Consider the following 23,819-nt stretch of genomic DNA (forward strand, 5'->3'; position numbering starts at 1 on the left):
AGAAACCACCAGCTTATATATCTTCTGTGAGAGAACCAGAACTGACAGGGGGGGGGGGGGGGGGGGGGGGGTGTAAGCAGGGATCAAAACAGCCTGATCGCGTACATAGCCATTACTAAGGGGCCGCCTGGCCTTGCTACTTATGGGAAACGCGTTTATTGCCATTGGGGCAAATAACTTTGGTGTCGTCACAGGTACAGCTTGATTCTTCAATTCACACTTCCTCATGCAAAGAAGCGAAGGAAACCATTCCCCGGGTTACTCCCACTGGACATTGCATTCTCCTCGTCTTTATATTGACTGAGTAACGGCTTGGAGATTCACGCTAACTTACCAATACAGGTATGGTCCTATGCTCAGCAGGTACGAGCGACCCCCAGGGTAATGAAAGGCCTCGTCGCGACATTCGCAGACACCTCCAAGACTGCTCAAACATTCGTAGCTCTAGCATTCATCGAGCTCATCGAGACCTTGGTTGGATGGTTTAACCTCTACATGGCTTTTCGACATTAGTATCTCCGATGGCGCGCCGGGACTGCCATATTAGGGCACCGCTCGCTGTGGTTTTCTTTTACATTCGTGTTTCTTTGACATGTGATGATATAGCTAATGTTTATGGGGGATAGAGCCTGTTTCTTGCTGGTGTGTTCTCTACTTAACTTGTCCGGTTGTGATCTGAAGGAAATTGAAGGATGGAGATTCATTGATAGTGGGAGTTCTTGGAATTTAAATGTATGGGCCACATCTCTAAGCATAGAAGAGCACAACATGTGTCGGCGTAATAAGTGTTGCTTAGAGCTATCAAATCCCTTCAATTGCCGTAAACACACTTTTCCAGGGCACGGCCCTGAAGCGAAGCGCTAAGGTTGCCTAGACGACAACAAAGTATTCACATTTCGGCGTTCGTCGCTTAATTAACAGGGATTCGCCACAGGTGTGGTGTGTTTGATACGGCAGTTGGGGGGATAGCATTAAGAGATGCTGTATTGGAAGTAAAGTGATTTTTACTTTAATAAAGCTGAGATCGTTCTGTCCCGCGGGTAATTTTGGTATTGAGAACGAGAAGCAACACAACACTGAATGCAGAAGAAAGAAGACGTAAGTTGAACAGATGGAGGGATAGAAGGAAGGCTGATACGTGGTGGAGGTTTCTGGGTTTTAGCAGGATTGAACTGGGTAGGCGGGTTTTCGGATAGGTACATACCTAAGGTAGGGCTTGCAATGAGATGGGATGGGTGGAGACCTGGTAAGGCTGATATGATGTTCCAAGTAAGGAAGGTACCCGACGGGAACAGGCAGGCTGCTGAGGTTTGCATTGGTGCTGTTTGGTGGATTAGTCACGTGAAGAGGATGCATTGACAAGAGTGGAGATGTGAATGGATTGTCGCACCGGGTACGGACATGGCGCGTTTTCAATGTTGTAACGGAGAACCTACGCGAGCTTGAAAACAAAGTCTTTATTACCAGCAGGCTTGGGATAAACATTCTAGACTGTCCAATGTTGATCTCGCACTTGCAAAGACTTGTCGAAAAGCCCATTTCACGCTTGCATGTCAAGGAATGATTTACGAGTCTTTGTGCGGTGGTGCACGGACCAGAACTGCTTGTGACAATAAGCATGCCTGGGACCGTTATTCTGTTAGGGCATGTGCATATATGGCTCTGTCTCATGGAGCTTTTTTAAAGTGAAACAGAGCTCTTTATAGTGTGTGACGAAATTGTAAAGGATGAAACGGCGCTGAATGTGGTAATGAATTGGAAGGACGGCTCCTCAGAACCAAATGCTGGTGATGAGCATGAAGATGAAGAGCGAGGTGTAAAGACAGGTGAATATTGTTTAGCGATGGCCACTATATCCAGGAGCAGCTAGCTTTTCCGTCATAGCCCGATCACCTTGACGACATTTCGCCTCAGGCTTCCAATAAGGTAGGCTTTGGTATCAGTTGTCTCAGCGCGATCACATGCGGCATTGATTGATATATGATTCATTTCACTCGCAATATCAACAAAGCAAACCAATAACACGAACACTCCTTTTTTATGGCCTAAAGCTAGGTAGGTAGTGCACGTTCCTTTTCAGATAGGCAGCACTAGGTAATGTAAATTACTGTAGAATATTTAGCGTGTCGCCTCAGCACTAACTTAGTGTGCCCTGTCAAAGCGTGTTTCTGGCTGGCAATTAACTCCAGGGAAAGAACACAGAAGGAACAACAGCGGACAGGCGGACTCTCACAAGACCTCGAAATGTCCTCGAATCGTGCCAGCACTTACAACCCCTTCGAAGTTGCAATGGCTGCAAACACCCATGGCTGCAAACCCCCTTGCCAAGTCCTCGTGACGGTCTCCATCAACCATCGTATAAGCACGAGTAGCGAAGCTGACACCACCCTCCCCCGAGTTTTCGAGACTAGGTACAGAGCAAAGACGACAATACGCACATTCTTTCTTGGAGGTACGCGCTATCAATAGCACAAGATGTCTACTTGAGCACAACAACACTGGCTGGCTACCCTCCACGTCGACATCTGGACGTCATGACTGATCCTGAATTCGGTAACGTCTATCTACTTAACTGCGATTCGCCGCACAGCCTGTAGGCATGCCCTGTAGCAAGACACAAATTAAGCGAAAGTCACCAGAATTCAAGGTGTCTATGCGCTAAAGGCCCCGCGACAATCAAATTTAGCGAGCCGCTTCAGGCAGTGTAGCCTGGAAAGAATGTGCGTGCGTGACGCAGTTAAGGGGATAACAACAAGGTCCTGCCAAAGCTGTTGACAATACTCCAATCGTTTCCGCAATTTGCGGAGCTCCATGTACGATATATGGCTACCAGCACCGATCAGAGATTTGGTCATACAAGCCCTTTATGACGCCGTTTTAGCTGTCCTTTCCAAAGGATGGGCTCAGTCTCGACAGCGCAAGAGACGTTGTTGTTGCGCTCAATTCAATTCGTGTATTGAATCGGAGTGGGCTGGAAGTTAAGTGCATATTCGTCAAAATCGATTGTACGTACTTAGTCTAATAATGATCGAGTAGGAGAATCTTCGTCAATGTGTGCCACAAATCAAAATCCCAATCCCAAAACCGATACTCGAGGAGATATCGCCGGTCCTTTCTCCTCAAAGTGTAACGATTGAAAGTGTAATCGATGACATGCGTGCTGGAGCTTCACGACAACCGGACATCTGACATACTGTATGCTACACCCGTGGCTCCCTTGCTAGAGGATATCAGACAGCGAATGGGTTGGGAAATTGGCAGTATCCGATTCCTGGGAGCATGATACGTCTTGCAGGGATCGATAAAGCAGGGCCTTGAGTTTAATTCCTACTCCTATGATTATGAGACACCTGCGGATACCCAGATGTTAGCTTCATAATAAAAATGCCAGGAATTTTTTATAACTATCTGCAGTGCCCCAAAACCTTGACTCGTTTTCTATATCTTCATCATTTCATGTTTAGAATTCAAGATGTTGAAAATTAAAGGCATACGTTCATAATGCAACTCAAATACACTAGAAAACCATACCATGCAGATCCCTTACCCGTACCTGTCTCCCTACCAAATTACTAACCACTATTCAGCCAAACTCTGTTGGCCCATCCTGTTTCCGTCCGTCATGCCTGTTCCAATCCAGTTCAATCTATTTCCAAATTACCCACGCTATTCTTTGTTGTGCTGTTATTCCAGAATCCATTCTTTTTCCCATTAATAGAAAGTATTTTCCCTAAGCCAGAGCAAACGTTAGAAAACCACCGCCCCTCTCCTCTCGTGACCTGGCCTTCGTCAAATCGTTACTTTGCCTTATTTCGTGTATTGTTTCTCCAAGTATTAGACTTACCCCCCGGGCTCTTCCCTCTAGACAATTTCTTGCTAATTTATCCGTCTTGATCAATCACGGACGTCAATTTCTCCTCACTGCTATGACACCTCATCCTAACCCCCACCCTCCCTACTTTGCACACCACTACTGCACACCTCCACCAACAACTTTTACTCCTCTTCTTCTCTGCTCTGTCACACCCTCCACCCAACTCCTGACCTCGGCCAGCGCCTTCCTCGGATCCGTCTTCCGCTTGAGGAGGAAGCCTTGGATCTCGGCGGGGCTGAATGCATTGTCTGGGATCTCGAGAGAGAAGAGCGAGGCGATGGACTGGAGTTCAGCGTCTGTAAGGGGAGTGGGTTGTGGGGCTTTTGATGAGGGGGAGGATTTAGGTGGCGAAGATGATGCGGGAGTGGATAAAGGCGGTTGGTAATTGGGGGATGGTGAAATTGGTGTGGCTGGAGGAGTAGGGACGGAATCTGTTGTGCTGTCGGTGGCGCTGATCGAGGTAGAGGTGGAGGTGGCGGTGGAAGGAGGGGACAGTGCACTTGACGGTGATGATGACTGAGGTTGAGACTCTGACTCATTATGAGCTGGAGATACGGTAGGATTAGATATAATGAGTTTCGTGCGAGGTAAGTCGTTGGTGTACATTCTTTCGAAAAGCTCTTTGATTTGGGTCTGTGTGGCGTTGCCGAATGCTACTTGGTGGTCGACTCGGCCGGGGCGGATGAGTGCTTCGTCAAGCTTTTCGGGGTGATTGGTTGTCATTACTAGGACTCTGCCTTCGTGGGATGCGACGCCTGGAGATGTTAGCATCATGTTCAAAAGTGAAAGGAATCTTAGGATGCCAAAGAAAAATGTGACGCAGACTTACCATCAATAATATTCAAAAGCCCCGAGAGAGAAATCCCCTTCTTCTTCTCCTCTTCGGACAATCGATTGGCATTTTTCAATGCTTTCGTCAAATTCACCACATTCCAATCATTGTCTCCTGGGTTTCCAGCTGCTTGGCTACCATTCTTCTCTTCTTCCGATGGTTCACGGATGAGGCCTGCCGTGTCGATATCTTCAAGAAGAACGATACAGCGGGCTGGTAGATTGGTGAAGAGCATTCCCAATTCTTCTTCGGTTAATGTTGGTTCTAGAAGCGAGACAACATGGATGTCGAGGCCGAAGACACCTGCTAACGCGAAAGTGAGTGAAGTTTTGCCTGTACCGGGAGGTCCGTAGAACAGGTAGCCGCGGCGGTAAGGGATACCACGGTTCGCGTACCAACGTGCTGTAGCTGGGTTCAAGTACTCGTTGATATCGGACAAGACATCCAGCTTGCGCTCCTCGTCCAATACAACGGTCTTCATTGGACGGCACGGACGCTCTGCGATCTTGACCCAGCTGCCTCTACCTCCAAATCGACGCATGTCTTTTGGAGCAGGACGCTTGATAACAGTCTTGGCGTTGTGACCCAAATGGTAATGCGCTTTTGCGTGCTGAATCAGCTTCTTGATCGGTTCAGTCGATCGGCCAAAACACGACAGAGTCAACAACTCCTTATCCTTGAAAGCTGTTGCTCCACCTCCCAGCTCATCAAACATCGAGACTTCTTTGCGTCGTAATTGGAAATACGTCCCTTTGTGCCAGAAATTGTGAGACCCAATAGCCGGCGTAAATCTCGGTTGTGACTTAGCTTCCTGGTTGGAGAAGTTGAGCCATTTGATGTTGCCTTCGGCATCCAACGTGGTCTCGTCCTTCTCAGTATCCTCGCTGTCAAGCTCCCATGCGCTTTTCGATGGCGTGTCAGCCATGAGGCGACGAGACGAGTTGATCCTGTATTGGTTCGCGAGGAAGGCTATCAGGTGTGCGTGGATCTCATCATTGCTGCTGACAGTGATCTCGGACATGTAGTTACTGCTTAGGATGGCGTACAGGACGGCCCATATTGAGCGGAAGATTCGGGCGCTTAAGAAGAGACCAACGCCTAGAGAGACAACGATCGTGACGTCGAAGCCAAAGGAGTAGAGGAGAAACTTATGAATGGGTCCGTAGCCTGGGACGAATGTTTCTAGAATTGTGGTGGGTGAGAACGCGGGTATGGAGTCGGATCCTGTGGAGTTTGAGTTGGATTGGGGAAAAGCGGATTGCATTATTGTGTTGAGTGGTAATTTCTGCCTCATGCTTGGAAATTTGTTGGCCTATCAGGCGACGTTCTGTTTGTTCAATGCTTAATGGCCGGCGTTGCAAGGCGATTCTTGACATGTGTCTCGCGAACCTTGCTGAGGATATCTGGTGACGACTGCAAGTATACCCACAATACAAGCGCTTGTTCAGGTAGGATATTGAGCGAAAAATATGAAATATATATTTAAACTCAAAAGACGGTCAGGAATATTTCAGTCCTTTCGGAATGGAAAATTCTTGGCGATACAGCGAACTTGTATGTAGGCGTGCGTTTTTGTACATGCAAGATTTGCCACAGGCGAATGAAAGGGAAGGAACGATCGACTCCCAACCAATCCACTGGATGTGCTGGGGCGCAGAGTACCACGACGTATTTATGTATGCAGGCAAGGCAAGGCAAGGATACGATATGTATGTAGGTCAAAGGATGACTCAAGCAGAGCTAGAGGAGAAATGCAAATGCTTGGTAAAAGGATAGGATAGGACAGCAGAGTCAGGTCTGTGGAACAGATGAAGATAGGCATGGGCAAAGAAGATATGTTTATGTCTCATCAGTCCAATAATTCTTGGTCTACTTGGATTTCCAGTGGACCTGCTGACTGATATCTGCCAGGCACCGGTGCGAACTACTGCAGGACATGACATGAGTTGGTGCTGTAGGAGGCGAGGTAGGCAGACAGGCAGATCAAGAGGGGAGAATCTGCCTAGGAGCGGCGATCAGAGGCGAGAACTCGAAGGCAGCCGATACTGTAGCCGCGTCAGAAAGCCACTCGGTGTCAGGCCCGGGAATAGGATAGGATGTTGTAGGGACTCTACTCTACCGTAGGCAAAATAATATGACAAGGCAGAAAGATGGAGTGGAGTACACGTGCATGCATGCGCATGTTGACATAGGCAAAGCTGAAGCGGGTGGCCATTCGGAAGAGGCGCGTTGGAAGTTAACTGTTGGAAATGCTGTGAGAGGAGAGGAGAGGAGAGGAGAGGAGAGGAGAGGATGAGGTGGGAGTCGAATGTCCGGTGTTGCAGTTCTGGACGCTGGCGGTCGACTGGGCAGGGCAGGACGAAGCGAATGCCAAGCAGAGCAGAGCAGAGCAGAGCAGAGCACCCAAAAACTGTATGTGATGTCTGCTGTTAACAGAACAGTTTTACAGTTACTATCGACCTGATTAAGACACTAACTAATAAGTCTCAGCTCTTTGAGGTAAACGTTTCTCTGGGAAAATTTACATTCTTCACAAAGGTCTTTGCTTCGTACAAACAAATAAGCAGAAGTCATTTGGTACGTACAGTACTCTATCTTAGCTTCGCTGCCTCATGCCTTCCCCACCCCACCCCTCGCAGCCAGGATTCGAGCTCCCATCCTCAGCCCTGCAGCAGCCTTGTCTCTTATGACCGGTCATATCTGGCAGGATAACAACTCCAACCAAACACATTATCTATCTATCCATTGCACTTCCAATGATTCGACAGACAACAACAACCATAGAATAGCCCTTCCAAACTTCAGTCAGTCGTTGCGGCCAGTAATCAATACATCCAGCAATACTCAACAAGACGCTTATCAGCCCGTCACAGAGCAGCTGCATCGGCAACCTAAGCACAGCACGAACACCCCCTCCTCTCCCTCCACACCCAATACTTCGTCTCATACACAGCATAAGTGCCCTTCCCAGCTCTACCACGCGATCCGGCCAGCGACATCTCCCCACGAGGCATCCGCAGCTGAGTCCGCGTGTCCGTCCAGCCCGACTACCCGGTCCAGGACCGCCAGCTCGCACAGAGTGATACAAGTGTCTCCGCAGCCGCTCAGGTCTCACAGCATAAATCCACGCGGTAGGACAGGACAGTACAGGACACCTTTACTGCGGAGAGTCTACACCTCATCTCGATCGATTGCTTCGCGAGAGATAGGGAGTCGACCCGAGTCCGCGAGCTGCGTTGAGTTGTGCGGTGCGACACGAGACGAGGTTGTTGACAACGTGGGTTGATGAGAAGGTGGGCTTGATTTGGATCGGACGAGACTGGGATATCGATTTAAGGAAATATTTGTCGAAGAAGGGAACTGGGATTCTATTTGAGGGGTGGAATTGAGCTGCTAGGAAGCTATCCGCAGCCATGATGTCCTCAACGCAAGAAGAAGACCCCTTCCTCCAAGTCCAAGCGTACGCCTCCTCCTCTTCCATTTCCCCTCCAATCATCTCTGTGCAACAGACAGAACTAACATCTCTTCTAGCGACGTCCTCTCCGCCCTCTCCACCACCCGCCCCCTCTTCACATCCTACCTCCGCATCCGCTCCCTCCCCACCTCATCCGGCACGCCCTCCCCCGAACTCCTCTCCGCGCAAGCAGACCTCACATCCGCGCTCTCCTCTCTAGCAGAAGACCTCGCGGATCTAGTCGAGAGTGTGAAAGCAGTGCAGAGCGATCCGTATAAATACGGCTTGGAGATCGAGGAGGTGAGTAGAAGGAAGAGGTTAGTGGATGAGGTTGGGGGCGAGGTCGAGGATATGAGGGAGGAGTTGGCCAAAACTGGGAGTGGGGGCTATGCCAATAGGAATGGCAGTGGGAGTACAAATGGAGATGGAAATGCCTTTCGGGAGGAAGAGCCAGACTACAACGCGGAATTTGAACACCAGCAACAACTGCACATGATGGCCGAACAAGACCGGGATCTCGACGGGGTATTCCGCACAGTTGGGAATCTCAGACAACAAGCTGATCATATGGGACGGGAGCTGGAAGAGCAGGCTGAGATGCTGGAGGTTGTGGATGGGTTGGCGGATCGTGTGGGGGGCAGACTGCAGACAGGGATGAAGAGGATGGGGGAGGTGGTTAGGAGGAACGAGGATGGGTTGAGTAGTTGCTGTATTGGGGTGCTGATTCTTGTGCTGGTTTTGTTGTTGGTTCTTGTGCTTATCTTGTGAGTGGAGGGAGGACTTTGATCCAGAGGCAACAATTTGAGAGATGCTTGTGAGGGGATAGAGGGCAGGGAGAGGGCGTGTGTTTATACAAAGGAGATTTGAGAAAGTTTGAAGTTAGCGGGCGTTGCGGGATTACCATTGTAGATACATTGACTTGAAGTCAGAAAGCACTAGACGTCAGATCCATCAAAGACTGACTCTTAATCCTCATCTCATAATCTAACCTTTATAGAGATCGATTTCACATATAATTGCATAGGTACTACATATGATTACTCGAGCTTTCTGCCATTCGGAATGAAATCTGCCAGCCTGGGAGCTCGGGAGAAGCTGGGTAACTAAAAATCCAAGTTCATTGTCATCACCTGGTCAATACCTAATGCCCTGTCTTGTCGCCGGAACACGTTGCAAAGCGTTGCAGACAAACAGCACTTTCTGCCCACCTCACCAAGTCTCTACGATTCGGGCTGCTCTTCTGCATACGGTAAAGTCGGTCGGTATGTCGGCTCCACAAGAGGTCCTCGAATTGTATTTTGGGGAGAATGTGCTGGAACGATTGAGTCTTTGAATGGGGAGGCTGTTGTACGTTGGGCTTCTATTCATGTGCACGGGATAGTTGCAGATACGCCGAAGCTTGGGGGTGGCGAGGCTGGGGATTTCTTTCTTGTAGATTGAGATAGAGATATTGAAACATATATTAGAAGTTTTTATAAAGGGACTTATGGGATTACAAAGGCATCTCTCTGCGATTTGTGACTAATGCCAGTTGATTGGTAGACGACTTCACAAAGACTGTTGGGTTGCGAGTAAACACTGCTACGGCGTAAGCGAACACAGCCGAAATGTTCGGGCTGAGATACGACAGTGCTCCTGGTTTATATTGAACTCAAGTACCTACATTATATTAATGGCAAGAGCAAGATTTAATACCAACCATTCAATTTCTCCACTTCACTGCCACTCAAACACCCCCTAATGAAATATTCCAACCTCTCCATCCCTACCACAACAAGAACTTCCAACCAGCTACTCTCCGGAGCTCTATACCCTCTAATCCCCCTCAACTTCTTCGAGAAATCAAACCCCTCTCTCGCATCGCCCGAGAAAGAACCAAGCAAACCTCCTCACATTCCTCCTTGCTCCTCGTCCTCGCAACATCCTGTTTATGCTTCCCGAATTCAAACCTTGGTGGTAGTCGAGAATTACAGATCGGTAAAGCACACTCCAATGGTGTTCTGCCTGCTGCGTCACCTGCTAGTACGTCTGTTCCTGCGGTGAGAAGAAGGTTTACTGCATGTAAGCTGCATGCTCGTGCGGCGAAATGGAGAGCGGTGCCTTGCCAGATCCTTAGAATGAAGGAGTCTCCGCGAGAGAGGAAGGTATCCGCTGTGTCAAGGAGAGACATGGCTTCAATCAGGGCTTGGATTGTTAATTGCTGGTCTTGATACTTCTGATTGATTATCGCAGAGGGGAATTTAGTGGATGTTTGATGACCAACGTTAGTTTCCAAAGCGCAATGGAGAGGTGTGAGGCCATTGGTGTCAATTGGTAGGGGAGATGCGCCTGCAGAGAGGAGGATTTGCACAGCTATTGAGTGGGCGCGTGAGGCGGAGAGGGGGAGCGGAGTTGCTTTGTCGGAGAGTCATGGGTGGGAGATCTCGCTGGAACCGCCGAATGAGAGGGTTAGGGAGACGAGGCGCTGGATTGTGGATGGTGAGAGGTGGGGAGTGCGGTCTGAGAGGAAGTGGAGGGGTGTTTCTGAGTCTGTGTTTTTGGCGAGAATGGCGAGAGCAGAGGCACTAGAAGGAAGAGAGTCGAGGAGGAGGTTGGTGATGGCGTCGCTGCCGGATTGGATCGCGAGCATGAGTGGTGTGTTGTTCTTGGCATCAACTGTAGAAACTGGGGCGCCGAGGGAGAGGAGGAAGGAGATGGTGGAGTCGTTGCCAGCGTAGATGGCGTGGTGGAAGAATGTGTTCCGAGGATTCGGAGCCTGAATATGAATGAGTGGAAGGTAGGAAAAGAGGCCGTCCCCGAGCTTGTTTTTGTTTCTGCAATCCTGAGATTACACAATGAGCGAGACGAAAGCTGCCGTAGCTGACTGAGAGACAGGAGAGGGGTAAGTCCATGTAGCACGAGTTCTCAATTTCTGCACCAAAATCTATGAGTTTCTGTGCTGCGGTGACATTTAGGGTGCGAATTGCATGGCTGAGATAGCTTCTGCCTAGTTTATCTTCACGATTGATGTCCGGTTGTTTCTCTAGCAGGATATCTACCACGGCGTTATTCTTTTGATCAATTGCGTGTTGCAATAGAGTTCGTCCGTCTGAATCAACCCGCTCAATTGTTGAGAGAGGAAGGGTCCGGAGGTAGGAAAGCAAGGTGTTTGAGGACCAAATATGCATGAGCGTGAGGCATCGAGGTGGTAGACGGCGGGCCGCCCAGTTGATGGGGAGTTTTGGGTTTTATCTTGGGTGGAGTGTGATATTGGGGTGGTAGAGAGTGGATGTGAAGAGTATCGGAAGGTAAGTGCTGGCTTGAAGGAGGTTGTTTATTGCGGGTGTTGGGAGGTAGGAAGCGATTTGGAGGAGGAGCTCGGTGGGGAGGGTGAGGAGAGACATCTGTAGCAGAATAAGGATTGGATGGATGTTTGAATAAAACTGTATTTTGTGGTTGTAGGATAAAAATCGAGGTCGCCGAAGTGAGAGTGAGGCTGTGTTGTGGTGCCTGAAGTAAGCGAGTTCAGCAACAATTCGAAAAGCGGGTCGAATTGTATCACGAGTCGCTCACATGCTTCTTAAGCAAGGACACCTCGAAGCAGAAACTCGAGTCGCTTCCCATGAAAAATTAGTTATAGAAACAATTGGAAATTGTTGTATCCGTAAAAATGAGCTCAAAGTAGAGCAATATGAACATTAATTTATTTGACTCGGTTAACGGTAACCGAAGAGTGCCGCATGACTCACCGAGTCACCAACGCTTTCCTATCCCCTTAACTGCTATTCAGAACACACTTTTTACGGGGCTCAGATTTGGTGCACGTGCCCTGTCGTGCAGGTAACTACCAGATTTTAAGCGCCTCGCTTCAGCGCTGTGCACTGTAGATGTGTGTTTCTGGCAGTTAAGGGGATACCTTACCTGGGCATATAAAGCATTCTCGAGGCATCTGTGACACCTGCCATTAGACTCAGTTCTCTTTCTCTTCAATTTTCTATGAAGGCGATCGAGGCAGTCATAATACCAAACAATCATTTTGCGCAGCCTAGGCTTCAGGCATACTCGCAGCGTCGCATCTCGGTGTCTTTTGGAGGACAGCGAAGATGACTCCAATCAATATTTCCCCTGCAGCCAATGCTCAAAATTCAACAACAATTTCAGCCACAACACGCGTCTTTGCCATTCCCGAGCTCGTTGAAGCCATCTTGACGCACCTTTCCATGCGCGATCTTTCTCTCACACCTCGTCAGCCCAAAATGGGCAAGCACAATCTCATCCTCTCCGGCTCTGCAACAAAAACTGTTCTTCAAGCCCACATCGTCGGAGTCACAAGACCAACAAGGCGGCCCAGTACTGAAAATCAATACCCTCCTATCCTCCTTTTTGCCACTCTTCTTCACGCATCCTGAAGCAGGGGACGGGACAGAAAATTGTCAACCTCTCTGGCCGATGTGCTCGGAGCCATGGTTTGTTGATGAAGCTCGACGAGCTAAAGTTTTGAGAGAGGAAGCGAGCTGGCGAAGAATGTATCCTGTGCAGCCTGCCAGAATGATCGGAACCGTGGAGATGGATGGTGGGTGCGGCTGTGGAGGCAATGATTACGAGGTTTGTGTCGTGAAGGAGAAGTTTATGGGAAGAGCCACGAGCTTGGAGGGAGGAGGGAAAGGAACAACAACGATGGGATTCATCTATGATTTGGTCGTGTGGATTGCTGATGAGTGGCCTGAGGTTACATTTTGGGCTGATTTAGGTCTTCCATCCGCTCCCTTCTCTAATGACTCGGTGGATGGTGATGAGCATGGTGAGCATGATTCTGTCACCGGCTCTGGTGCGGAACAGGAGGAAGAATGGGAAAACGAAGAGGCGGTAACTGGGCCTTTCAGAATTCTCGTCATGCATTCGCAGAGCTGTTACTCGAAGCGCGGGGACAAGTTTAAGCCTAGCGGATTAATGATTCGTGGGTTTGATGAGGATGCTATTGAGTTGCAGACGTGAACGGTGTGGAGGGCATAGAACATAGCTAGAGGAATTAATTGCAGGAGGCGTTTAGGCCGTATGAAGAAAGAACTTCCATTTGAATTTTTGAAGCGATCTAGTTAGAGAATGGCTCCCTAATACAATACTATTACTATTTCCACAGTCCCCAAGTCAGGCTCTGACACTCGGGCGCCAAGCGTGAATATTACGCTGTCATGCCATAGAGAGAACTCAGCTTGATTTAAAAACTAGCAAATGTAGCTTTGGAAGAAGTTTTCTCTTGAAATCTAATATTTTCAACAATTCTTATCCACTTTGTTCCCTTGAAAACTGGTTGCAGAGAATTCAAAACATGTGTAGGATAATATAATGAGTAATAGGTCGATATGAAAGCAGGGGGCCGGTTTTACTCTATAAAACACTCTGAACGTATGGTAATGAACGTATGGTAATGGAATAGAAAGATGTTGTCAAAACTGCAAGTGCATGGAGGAAGTTTAGCTGGGAGGACGACGAGGTCAGGTGAACTGCGTTACTGCGTTAATCCTGGTACATCCCCGAAGTGATCCATAAACTGCTACTATTGAAGTTCCAAGATCCGAGCGACCAGACAAGTCTTAGCTCCCTTCATGGGATTGGTCTCGGACCTGCATTAAAAGTCGGAAGTGAGAATCGGGCATACATCCATCACGTGCTACCCCTTTTCGCTTTCAGGAATCCGATAATGGTGTCAAAGTCCAGTATATTGTGACACCTCTCACTTTAATTGTGTCCAAAGCGGACATTGGAGTGTTGCATGATTCCAGAGTCGGCGGAGATTTGCGTACGGATCCGGGTAGCGCCTGGCTTTGTTGACGACTTGTCTTGGTAGGTGATGGCTGGTATTGGCAACTGTTCAGTATATATCTTCCATATGGCCTCTATCTCTTTCTGCTTCTACTTCACATCCATCCCATCCTGTGTTCCCATCAACATTATTCAGCACTAGAATTTCTTCCACTCCGTTCTCATTCACAACAGTCGCAATCAATCGTTCGCCAAAATGCCACCCGTCTCAACCCTTTCCACACTATTTCCACCATCACCAAAGTTTACAGAGCGCAATCTTCCTTCACTTGTCGGTAAAATCTATATCGTCACTGGCGCAGCTTCCGGTGTTGGCTTCGAACTCGCAAAGTTCCTCTATGGCGCTGGCGGAACTGTGTATGTAGCGGCTCGATCCACTTCGCGCTGCGAAGGTGCAATTCAGAAGATCCTCCAAAACATGAAGTCCAAGCATAATATAAAATCTGGCAAATTGGAGAGCTTGGTAATGGATTTGTCTGATCTTGAGAGCACGAAGTCTGGGGTCGAATATTTCCTCAGCCGCGAGACGAGATTGGATGTTTTGATGCACAACGCTGGAGTTATGACACCGCCAAAAGGAAGCAAGGACAAGCACGTAGGCATTCCTTCGGTGCAACTAGGGACTGAAATCGCTGACAGGCTTGCAGGGTCACGATCTCGAAATAGGCACGAACTGTCTGGCGCCTTATCTTATGACCCTTCTCCTCGAGCCAATTCTTATCCGAACCGCGAACACGCCAGGCACATCTGCAAACAGTGTCCGCGTGGTATTCGTAATTTCGTGCCTTCAGGAAGGATATGTACCTGGAGGGGCCATGACTTTCGATGCCAATGGCACGCCCGTTGTGATTACGGACAAATTCATGGCGAATTACAGTACGTGCCCTCCAAGGATCCCACTAGTCGAGCCTGCTAGCGACGCTTTCATGCGTCCCAGATATACATCACATGAAATTCAAGCAGTGTAACATTATACTCATACCAAAAATGACATCGCTGATTACGTTCTTATGACAGTGCAGAGCAAGAACGGTGGTGCTTGGTTGGCGTTGCATTTCGCCGAAAGACTTGGAAAACATGGTATTCTGAGTGTTGTAAGTAAAGACCATGAAAGCAATAGAGGAATTCGCTGATCGTAAATAGAGCTTGCATCCTGGTCTCATGAAAACAGATCTACAGAGACACTGGGGACCGGGGCTCAAGCTGGTGATGGTTTGCTTTCCCTTCAGACAGGCTCGAAAACAAGTACTAAAAGAAATGCATAGGCAATCACTTCCAAGTCTCCCGTGTATGGCGCGTATTCCGAAATCTACGCTGGTTTCTCGCCAGAAGTTACACCTGAACACAATGGTGCATACTTAATGGCGTGGGGAAGAATAGGTAAGCTTCACTTGGAGAGTGACTCCTGCTTCCCGATCTCTCCACATCCCTTGACTTCTTCAATTCAAAGTAATAAATTCGTTTCATGATACCAAATTGGTAAAAGATAGCTAACAGCGATTGCGTGGCTTAGGAGAACTGGCAAGTGATGTCAAAGACGGTTGGAAAAGTGAAGCAAAAGGCGGGACCGGCGCCGCGAAGAAGTTTTTGGAATATTGCGATCGCGAGACGAAGGAATACTTGTAAAATATGGGTCTTTGTGTTTTTATTTCAAGTTTCTCTAATAGCGGATCTTCTGTTGCGATAGAATATAGATTTTAGAAATCCATATTTTCCATACCAAAGTTCTGTGACAAGTCTGGCCAGGCTTGGTCGATAACTGGCGGAGGTCGGACATGGCTGTCGAATAGTTCCTAGGTATGTTTAGCTTGCTTCTTCTGCTTCGATGATCATGATCATACCCAGTCAAATCCATCTGGTAGGCCGATCATGTCTCCGAATGGCTCCATAGGAGATGTTATCAGATCCGCCTCAAGTGATGTTCCAAGCCCCGATGATGGCGTATTACTGTATGCAGTACCAGTCGTCCACGCATGCTGAGGCTCAGTAAGAGAAATAAATGAGGAATCTGTAGATCGAATGCCTGCAGGTTCAGCCAGGCTCCTTGAGTGCTGCAACAGGAACATACCTTCGATAGATAGACTCGAGACGAGATTCGCAGTTTTCATCTCACTGGCCTCCATGTTTTCGAAAGTGGTTCTCCTTACCGGCTCTTCGCCGAGAGCCAGATGGACCTTGTTCGTCATGATACCAACCACGGCGGCGCATTTCTTTGCCTCTGCGGAAACTTCGATCATTCCCTGCCAAACCGTATTTGACTGTTCGAGTGTATGAATCATACGTTCTTGATCATGTGAGAGCTTGTCTGATGTTAGTCGATGGCCATCGGCGTCAATGAAGCTCTGCATTATACTGAGATAGACTATCATGTTCGCGACGAGGAAGTTATGTAGAGATAAAGTAGAGAAGAACCATTTATCTCGGGCTAGTGGTCCACTCGGGGAAGCTGCTTCGTGGATTGAGGCCTGACAGCGAAGCAGCTGTATCGAAGCGTCGACGCCTGCCACTTTAGAGTACCCGTACTCAGAATTTGTTCTCTGCCTGAGGAGAAACTTTCGGTGAAGCATACATCGAGTTGAGTGAAACAGAAGCTCAATGCTATACTTCTTGATGATGGTATCTGGAGACTCGGTAATGGGAAGGTCAGACAAATCCAGCCTGTAGAACTGGGGAACCTGGCTGCGAGCTCCATGTAATTGGCGATCGAGATTCAAGACTTCGTCATAGGGAGGATCTGTAACCAAGTTTGCCAGTGCTGCAACACTTGTTGCAATGAGACAGATTCTGCCTTTGCAAATCGTGTAGGACATTGGAGTCAACTCAGACTCTGGTCGTGAGGGAGGTACCTCGGAGGAATCCTCGTCGAAGTCCTCGTCTCTCAAGTTCTTGGGAGGCATGGAGTCGCTTGATACACAATGGACCATTCCCGGGAGACCCATATGAGTACTACCAAGTAAGTCGATTTGGCACAGGTGGTACCACACACGTCTTCGCATTTCGGCCTGAAATGGGGAGATGGTGTCCCCACCAACTTTGGTTGCATCTCGATGCAAGCCCATGCGAAGCGCAAGGCGAACAGCGTTGCCACAAAGCAAATAGCAATGAACCTGATCGCCAATACTGAGGAGGAATTCTGTCTCCATGTACAGACAGAATGTTTCGATTGTATATGGTCCAGGTTTCGTGTAGTTGGACAGAACCAAACATTGCACACAACATTCTCTATAGGAGTGTACCATTTCCATTGGAGTTCCTCGAGCGTCTGGAAACTCTTCGCCAGAACCAAGTATCGCAACCGAGGCTTGGATCATCATGGAGAAGATCAACGCGAGCCACGAAATTGGCGTTTCCCCTGGATCGATCCAGAACTTTTTGTACTACCTGATTGTCAGACTTGCGATGCAAAAGTAAAAGTCATTACGAATCTGGTTCAAAACCAACTGTGAAAAAAATTGTACAAGACTGCTCTGAGTATGTGTTTAAATAGCTTACTGCTCTCTGGAATGATGGTCGATGCATTATTTCTGCTTGACTTAGCTTGAAAGATTTTACCATGATTATCGATGACACTCACGTAGACTGGGGCTGTTCGAGTTGAAATATCTTGATACAAAACGGTCCACCACGATTCGAGGTGGTAAAGCTGCCAGCAGATCAGACTTGGTGGCTGGAGTGGCAGCATTGAAGGCAAGAGAGGAGAAGGGTCCGATATCCTCCTCGTCCAAAACGTCTTCTGCCTCTTCGAAATAGCTTTTGACTTCTTCGATCTAAACAATTAGCATGAACTAATGCATTTGAGATTGAGAAGCGAACATCTTCCAGAATTGCAGCCCAGTGAGTAGCGCCGACATATGTTGCCTTCTCATTAGGTCGATTCAATATATTGCCAGATGAAGGCGAGGGGCTGGTGTCCAGCTCTCCCTGAACGGTCAGATGAGTTCCAGATCCGTCTGAGACTGTCCGTTGCCTTGAAATTGATGGGCCTACCGCTGAAAAGCCATGCTGCGTTGCTGGTAACGGACTGTGTCCTCCCATGACATCCTTGACTAGACTCTCAAGATGCTTCAATCGGTTCTGCATGCTCACTGGAGGTCTACGCCGAGCAAGTTGTTGTGGGATATTACACTGCGAGGATCTTCCTCTTTTGGTGCATTGCGAACATGGCTGCTTTCTATCGCACTTTAGCTTGGAGTGTCTACAGCTCGTGCAGCTCAAGGTAGGGCGGTTCCTTTTCTGCGCTTGTTTTGAGCTAGAAGCGTCAGCATTCGTATCTTCCTGCGCATCTGACATGTCTGGATGAGCTGAGTCCGTATCCGCTGAAACCGACATTGTGGATCAACTTAGCTGTGCTGTTCCTCAGATGAATCTTGCGCTGCTGTAGGTAACGAGAAGGCAACATGGTTGACGTTTGGCTGCGGCGTCAGCACACGTGACACTACGAGTCCTGGAAGATCTGGTTAATGGTGGCTAATCCTCCAAACTCCAAGGCCCATTTTAGAAATGGAGACTCTGTTTGTCAAGGTAGAACACAATCTCCGTGGGTTACTGAGAGATGACCTACGGTCACGTGTCTATTCCAGTTTGCATCTTGCCGGAGAGTGTGTGCCACTTCGCGCAGGCGAATGCAACAAACGTAGATGTGAGATGTGAGATAAAGTGTATTAGTCTGATCCCGACCTATCTGCATTTTCTTGCCCTCCATCATGGGACGACATGAGTAAACTTTCGGAACGGTCTCGGTAGAGACGCAATCGGAATATATACACGCGAGCCGGACCATTTCAGGAAACTAATAACCCACGTCCAAAACTCGGATAGGATGTTTCAGATGCCACTTGGTGTCTCCTTGCAGTAAGACTTTAAGTCGCCATTTGTTTCTTTTCCGTGGTCGTGAATGTGATACACAATGGTCAACTTAAGTCGGTATTTACTGCTTGATTCCTACCGAGCTTGACTTGACATCAGAATTGTGAAATGCATTTCCTCGAATTACAGGTTGTAGCTATATTGTAGCTTGCGAACAAATATGAAGAGATTTCTTGAGAAATTCCGCGTTGCACTGCTCTTTGCAGCAGTTCGGCCGATTGTTCAAGACCGAGAATTGCTGCTAACGTCGTACACAATGCGTGATAGGCGAGAATCTAACCCGATGACTTGGTCTTACTCAAAACCATCGATTGAGGTACCCTACTTGAAATGTGGCATACATGTTTGAGCCATTGCTGCGTATCTTTGCGCGCTCCATGCTGGTAATTGTATCCCGGTCGTCCTTGACTACCACTTACAACCCCAGCCTCATTACTCCTACACGTATCGTATCGTCGCTATGGACTGATTGACGAGATCAGAAATATCCTCCATCACTCTTCTTAGTCGTCTCTTGCCATTCCAGCTCTGTCTTTATGACAATCTTCCGTAATGGCACCTCGTCGCTGCCTACACTTTCCACATCATGTGTTCTGACGGTCGACTTCATGTTACTGTGTTGTTCCCAGTCGTTCTGCTCTTCGGTCAATCCCGACATAGCAGACTGGCCTGACAGTCTTCTGAATGGCCTCTGATTATTCGTCTTCAGCTTTATATCATCGTATGTCCCACTGTTCATGATCTTGCTGTTGTTCGACTTTCCTCCACCGCCACCGATGGTCTGGAGTTGCGTACTTGGGTCGGGTGTACGAGCGCGCGAGCTCCATGTCAATCCGCTTGTAACTCCTAGCTTACGCGAGCATACTTGAATAAGATGTCCGAGAGTTGGAAGGCATGCTGAGATGATTCCTGATGCGGACTCCACGACGCACCATACTTCAGCAGTTGCTAGAGTCCCTACTGAAAATTAGTGTAGCCCAGTTGAACAAAGCATTTCAAACAAAGGAGAACGTTCATAGTTGTATACGAAAACTTACAGGTGATATCTGCTGGCTGGAACTGGAAGAGAGTTGTGAAGCGGTAAATGCTTGTGAAAATAACACTTTCGAACGTGTCAGCCAAATCAACAACATCAGAATATTGAATGCTTACAAACTACCCAGGAGAAATACAAAAGAAATTTGAGCCTTCTGCATCGTACTTGTGTGCAAGCTCCAGACTTGTTGCATCGGTAACGCCAAGATTGCTACATCAGTCAAAATGTTTGGAATCGCATTGCCGATGAATGACCCTTTGAGGTTGATGCAGTGTCCTGGGAGTGTGGGGTTCCAGGTTCTTGCGATGGGCGTACATTGGAAGATTGAGACCATGATGATAGAGATGCACCAAGATATGGACAAAGCGCTGAGGACATAAGCGCCAATTTGGATGCTTCGGACTGGGAAAATCCGAAGATACATCAGCAACAAAGCGATTTTAGTAAAACATACGCAAGTGACGTATAGACATTCAAACGCGATCAGAGACTCCGGTTGTCAGCTTTATCAAATAGATCCTTGTATTGTTACATACCTTGGCATACGAAACAATTTCTGGTAGGCTCAACGCAGCCATGTGCTTCCCCAGTCCATATTCGACTCCTATTATACATGTCACGGATGCTGCGAAAAGGAAGAACTGAATCTCGTCAGTTGAACTCAACCTAAATGGCCTCCGGACATACCAAAGCGACAAGTATCATAATGTCATCAGCACCAATACCAATCCCTTTCATCCGCCTAGAAATGAATCGGAGAACAACAAAAAAGACAGCAAGAAGGGTAATCGCGATGGTCGTAGCCCTCAACTCCCCTTGCCGGTTCTGTGTGAGGTCCACGTCCGCCATGTTGAAGTATACTATAGAAGCACAAAACCGTCAACAACTCCTCAAAGTAAGAGGACCAGCCCCTTCATGTTATACATCTTGAGGGCCAACCTCCCTGCAAGAAAATACTCATTGTGCAAAAGATCGACTTCCCCACCCATCTTTTGGAATATACAAGGTTGACCTTGCCTGTCAAGGGCGAGGGGAAGAATCGTCAGGCCGACTTGATCCAATCCCCCTATTCGCCGAAATCCTTGTTCAAACAACTGGGACCACATTATTCCAAGCCTAGAGATGGGGAAGCCGTTAGAACATGTGGAAAGCTATTTCAGCCAGTTTGAATGTGACCAGAATATGAATTCAGATTGTGTCTTAAAAACGAAAGTCAGTAGTTGAGATAAATCTTCGAGAAAGCAGTGCTTACTTTCCAGAAACGACAAAGCCAAGAAGCGAGCCATCCTGAAGTAGCTCGTCTCAGGCAAACATTACATGTTCTGGTCATGTCAACATGCGGAGAAAGTTAAAATACCGAGATCTGCTCTTCTATAAAAGTATAGGATTTCCATGTTCCAGAACTTGACCACTCGGATCGATATGCTTGTTTGATTTTGGGGATAGTGAAAGTTATGCGCAAGTATAGCCAAGTGCCGAAACCCAAGATGGTGGGTCTGTTCACATTCCTACCATCATGTGTGGCATCAGCAATAAGTCTTAGTAAGAATTTTCAAAGCTCTTTTCAAGTCCGAACAATTCACATCCATAGTTTTGACGTATCATACAGAACAAGACATGAACGATTTGATTCTGGATAAAAGAAGTGCTAAAATCATCTGAAGGGTGATCGAAGCAAGTCATTTTCCAAGATAATCGCCAATGATATTCCAAGGTGGAAAGAGAATCCCCACAGCTTTTCCCCTGCCAATCGAAACGCAATTGGGTCACCCTGGCGAGTGAAATCTTGGCAAGAAAGTAACCCGACGTCTGGAAACTCAAATTGCGAACAGACCACAAACGGCATTTCTGTTGTGGATAAAATCTCCGAATTTTACTTCTCACTCGCTGATCTTTCTCTATTTGGCTTTCACCATGGGGGTCAAATCCGGGATAGAGGTGGCTCACGACGCAATTTGAAACGAAACTCCACTGCGTGCCTGGCTCATTTTTGGGCAAGAAAGGAGAGCGCTGCATTATGTAATTTTGATTGAGTCAGTGGGATGGGGCAATGATGGAGACTATTTTCAGCTCAAGAGGGGGGGGGGAGAAGGATAATCTTGCTGATTCTGGTATTTGTCAATTTCAGTGGACAGAGACGTCAACCCTCCTCCATTTGGGAAAGTATATTGTCGGAGAACAGACTAATCGCAAATATGACCACTAAACTACCAACTGTACTTTTCGTGCCAGGAGCATGGCACTTACCAGCCGGCTTTGACGCCGTCCGAGAGCTCCTCAAACCTCTTGGATACCCAACTGAAGCAGTTGCTCTCCCCTCCATTGGCGCGGAACCACCGACAAAGACTCTCGAAGATGATGCGGCTCACACTCGTGCTGCCATTGAGAAGCTAGCAGATGCAGGAAAGAAGGTCGTGGTTGTTACTCATTCGTACGGCGGAGTCGTGGGATCCTGTGCCGTTGAGGACCTGGGCTTTGCAACCAGGAAAGCTGCTGGCAAGGAGGGTGGTGTAATTAACTTTGTATACTTGAGCGCTTTCGCTTTGCCAAAGGGCGTCAGCCTTCTGGACGCTCTGGGAGGAAACCCATTACCATGGATGAACATCAAGGTTTGTGAAATAGGAATCCCGCAGTCATGAATCCTTGCTTCGAGAACCCCATGGCTCACAATCTATCCTCTAGGGCGATTACGTGACACCCGACACACCAGAAGATATCTTCTACCACGATATGTCCCCTGCCGAGCAACAGAAATGGATCGCACAGCTCAAGCACACCTCTGCTGCGGTCTTCTCTGGCAAATCCACGCACGAACCTTGGCACAACATTCCTTGCACGTATATCTACTGTGAGGAGGACAAGGCGATTCCACTCATTGTGCAGCAAGGAATTGCAGGGTCGATGGGTGCTGGTATTACGACGTTCAGCATCAAGGCGTCTCATTCGCCATTTCTGAGCTGCCCAGAGAAGTTGGTGAAGGGTATTGAGGTCGCGGCTAAGGCTGGGTTAGATAAGAGTGGATAGGAAGGTTCGAGGTTTGGTGGGGGTTAGAAGAGTGCATTCATTCGTACGTGAACTTTTATCGAGATATTTTACTTCGAGCGACTTTGAAATCTGCATTCTGGTATATTGTGTATCCCGCGACGTGAGTTCGTGTTGTTGGCCAGTTATGGAAACGGATACCGGACTCAGCGAAGGCAGTGGTAAAGATCAGGCAAGCTCGGCGTGACTGTCGAATAACACGAATCAGTGCTACACAAGTGCTCTTTTGTTCAGTACCGGCATTTCTACTTCTTAGTAGTTCTCATGACGTATAAGCTCCTTGTTTATCAATGTGTATTGTTGCTCGATGACATATTCCGGAACCTTTTCACTAAGGGGCTTGTTGACGCCCAGCTGGATCGGGAAGACCTCCGGCTTAACTGATTTGACGGGTTGAACGGCAGCGCCATATACTCCGGAAATCGAAGATCTCTCATCTGATTCCTGATCATCAGATTGCGACGGCGGTAATGCCGATGATTATCCTCGCCGCGACTCAGCGGCTCACGCGCCTGAATCGATATCTTTCTTGGCAGGCACAGGGTCTTTATCATCAAACTAGCTCCTTTACTGAAATGATAATCTTGGAATATTCTTATTTGCCTCTGGGTGCAAAGATCTTTGAGGGCTCGGTAGTTGGTAGCTGAAGGGTTATTTAATAGACTGCATTCCCGGAATAATTTCGCTGATCCAATATTTCCTGCTCCACTGACAGTCACAGAACCCTCTAGACATCTTTTACAAGTATACCCAACACCTGTCATAAATCGCTTCACCAAGTCCCAATACCTTCCAAAGCCGTAAATCTGACTTCCAAAAATATACTCCCTGCTTGAAGATGGTGAGGCAGGGTCCAACGATGACGGAGGACGGATCATTGCTGTTGACGGGTGAAGTCTCGGTTAGAGCCTGT

At 48.0% G+C, this 23,819-nt stretch overlaps 9 protein-coding genes across 13 annotated transcripts; 4 read left to right on the forward strand and 5 right to left on the reverse strand.

Moving 5' to 3' along the window:
• Window positions 1–943: 943 nt before the first annotated feature.
• ONS95_008798 (uncharacterized protein) lies at window positions 944–1,504 on the reverse strand. Its single transcript, XM_058502351.1, has 2 exons — window positions 1,391–1,504; window positions 944–1,321 (listed from the first exon to the last, which is right to left on the reverse strand). Exons 1-2 carry the CDS (start codon window positions 1,401–1,403, stop codon window positions 1,005–1,007), a joined length of 330 nt encoding a protein of 109 aa, XP_058361279.1. The 5' UTR covers window positions 1,404–1,504; the 3' UTR covers window positions 944–1,004.
• Window positions 1,505–1,983: 479 nt separating this feature from the next.
• On the reverse strand, window positions 1,984–6,999 carry ONS95_008799 (uncharacterized protein). Its single transcript, XM_058502352.1, has 3 exons — window positions 6,821–6,999; window positions 4,704–6,751; window positions 1,984–4,629 (listed from the first exon to the last, which is right to left on the reverse strand). The coding sequence occupies exons 2-3, from the start codon at window positions 5,998–6,000 to the stop codon at window positions 3,971–3,973; spliced, it is 1,956 nt and encodes a 651-aa protein (XP_058361280.1). The 5' UTR covers window positions 6,001–6,751; window positions 6,821–6,999; the 3' UTR covers window positions 1,984–3,970.
• A 1,120-nt stretch (window positions 7,000–8,119) lies between these two features.
• ONS95_008800 (uncharacterized protein) lies at window positions 8,120–8,928 on the forward strand (the record flags this gene model as incomplete). Its single annotated transcript, XM_058502353.1, has 2 exons — window positions 8,120–8,166; window positions 8,238–8,928. The coding sequence occupies 2 exons, from the start codon at window positions 8,120–8,122 to the stop codon at window positions 8,926–8,928; spliced, it is 738 nt and encodes a 245-aa protein (XP_058361281.1).
• Window positions 8,929–10,567: 1,639 nt separating this feature from the next.
• Window positions 10,568–11,327, reverse strand: ONS95_008801 (uncharacterized protein; the record flags this gene model as incomplete). The annotated part of the gene is made up of 2 exons (XM_058502354.1): window positions 10,568–10,915; window positions 11,025–11,327. The coding sequence occupies 2 exons, from the start codon at window positions 11,325–11,327 to the stop codon at window positions 10,568–10,570; spliced, it is 651 nt and encodes a 216-aa protein (XP_058361282.1).
• A 1,360-nt stretch (window positions 11,328–12,687) lies between these two features.
• On the forward strand, window positions 12,688–13,134 carry ONS95_008802 (uncharacterized protein; the record flags this gene model as incomplete). Its single annotated transcript, XM_058502355.1, has 1 exon — window positions 12,688–13,134. One exon carries the CDS (start codon window positions 12,688–12,690, stop codon window positions 13,132–13,134), a length of 447 nt encoding a protein of 148 aa, XP_058361283.1.
• A 693-nt stretch (window positions 13,135–13,827) lies between these two features.
• Window positions 13,828–15,596, forward strand: ONS95_008803 (uncharacterized protein). Of its 4 annotated transcripts, none has more exons than XM_058502356.1 (6): window positions 13,828–14,557; window positions 14,610–14,838; window positions 14,980–15,056; window positions 15,106–15,174; window positions 15,228–15,342; window positions 15,476–15,596. In XM_058502356.1, the coding sequence occupies exons 1-6, from the start codon at window positions 14,159–14,161 to the stop codon at window positions 15,586–15,588; spliced, it is 1,002 nt and encodes a 333-aa protein (XP_058361284.1). In that variant the 5' UTR covers window positions 13,828–14,158; the 3' UTR covers window positions 15,589–15,596. The 4 variants fall into 4 exon arrangements, with proteins under 4 accessions (XP_058361284.1, XP_058361286.1, XP_058361285.1 ...); XM_058502358.1 differs by having other exon boundaries at window positions 13,828–13,983; window positions 14,137–14,557; window positions 15,228–15,596; XM_058502357.1 differs by having other exon boundaries at window positions 15,106–15,342.
• Window positions 15,597–18,672, reverse strand: ONS95_008804 (uncharacterized protein). 2 transcript variants are annotated; one of them, XM_058502360.1, is made up of 8 exons: window positions 18,524–18,672; window positions 17,950–18,406; window positions 17,776–17,883; window positions 17,537–17,729; window positions 17,455–17,486; window positions 16,031–17,339; window positions 15,804–15,985; window positions 15,597–15,755 (listed from the first exon to the last, which is right to left on the reverse strand). In XM_058502360.1, the coding sequence occupies exons 2-8, from the start codon at window positions 18,289–18,291 to the stop codon at window positions 15,660–15,662; spliced, it is 2,262 nt and encodes a 753-aa protein (XP_058361288.1). In that variant the 5' UTR covers window positions 18,292–18,406; window positions 18,524–18,672; the 3' UTR covers window positions 15,597–15,659. The 2 variants fall into 2 exon arrangements, with proteins under 2 accessions (XP_058361288.1, XP_058361289.1); XM_058502361.1 differs by having other exon boundaries at window positions 17,537–18,406.
• Window positions 18,673–19,147: 475 nt separating this feature from the next.
• Window positions 19,148–21,195, reverse strand: ONS95_008805 (uncharacterized protein). Its single transcript, XM_058502362.1, has 6 exons — window positions 21,117–21,195; window positions 20,552–21,063; window positions 20,401–20,505; window positions 19,981–20,354; window positions 19,866–19,930; window positions 19,148–19,785 (listed from the first exon to the last, which is right to left on the reverse strand). Exons 2-6 carry the CDS (start codon window positions 20,711–20,713, stop codon window positions 19,307–19,309), a joined length of 1,185 nt encoding a protein of 394 aa, XP_058361290.1. The 5' UTR covers window positions 20,714–21,063; window positions 21,117–21,195; the 3' UTR covers window positions 19,148–19,306.
• A 517-nt stretch (window positions 21,196–21,712) lies between these two features.
• On the forward strand, window positions 21,713–23,510 carry ONS95_008806 (uncharacterized protein). Its single transcript, XM_058502363.1, has 3 exons — window positions 21,713–22,473; window positions 22,547–22,931; window positions 23,362–23,510. Exons 1-2 carry the CDS (start codon window positions 22,060–22,062, stop codon window positions 22,886–22,888), a joined length of 756 nt encoding a protein of 251 aa, XP_058361291.1. The 5' UTR covers window positions 21,713–22,059; the 3' UTR covers window positions 22,889–22,931; window positions 23,362–23,510.
• Window positions 23,511–23,819: the final 309 nt, after the last annotated feature.

This window comes from Cadophora gregata (genome assembly GCF_030347475.1).
Source record: "Cadophora gregata isolate MNR1 chromosome Unknown scaffold_3, whole genome shotgun sequence".
Taxonomy (NCBI): domain Eukaryota; kingdom Fungi; phylum Ascomycota; class Leotiomycetes; order Helotiales; family Ploettnerulaceae; genus Cadophora; species Cadophora gregata.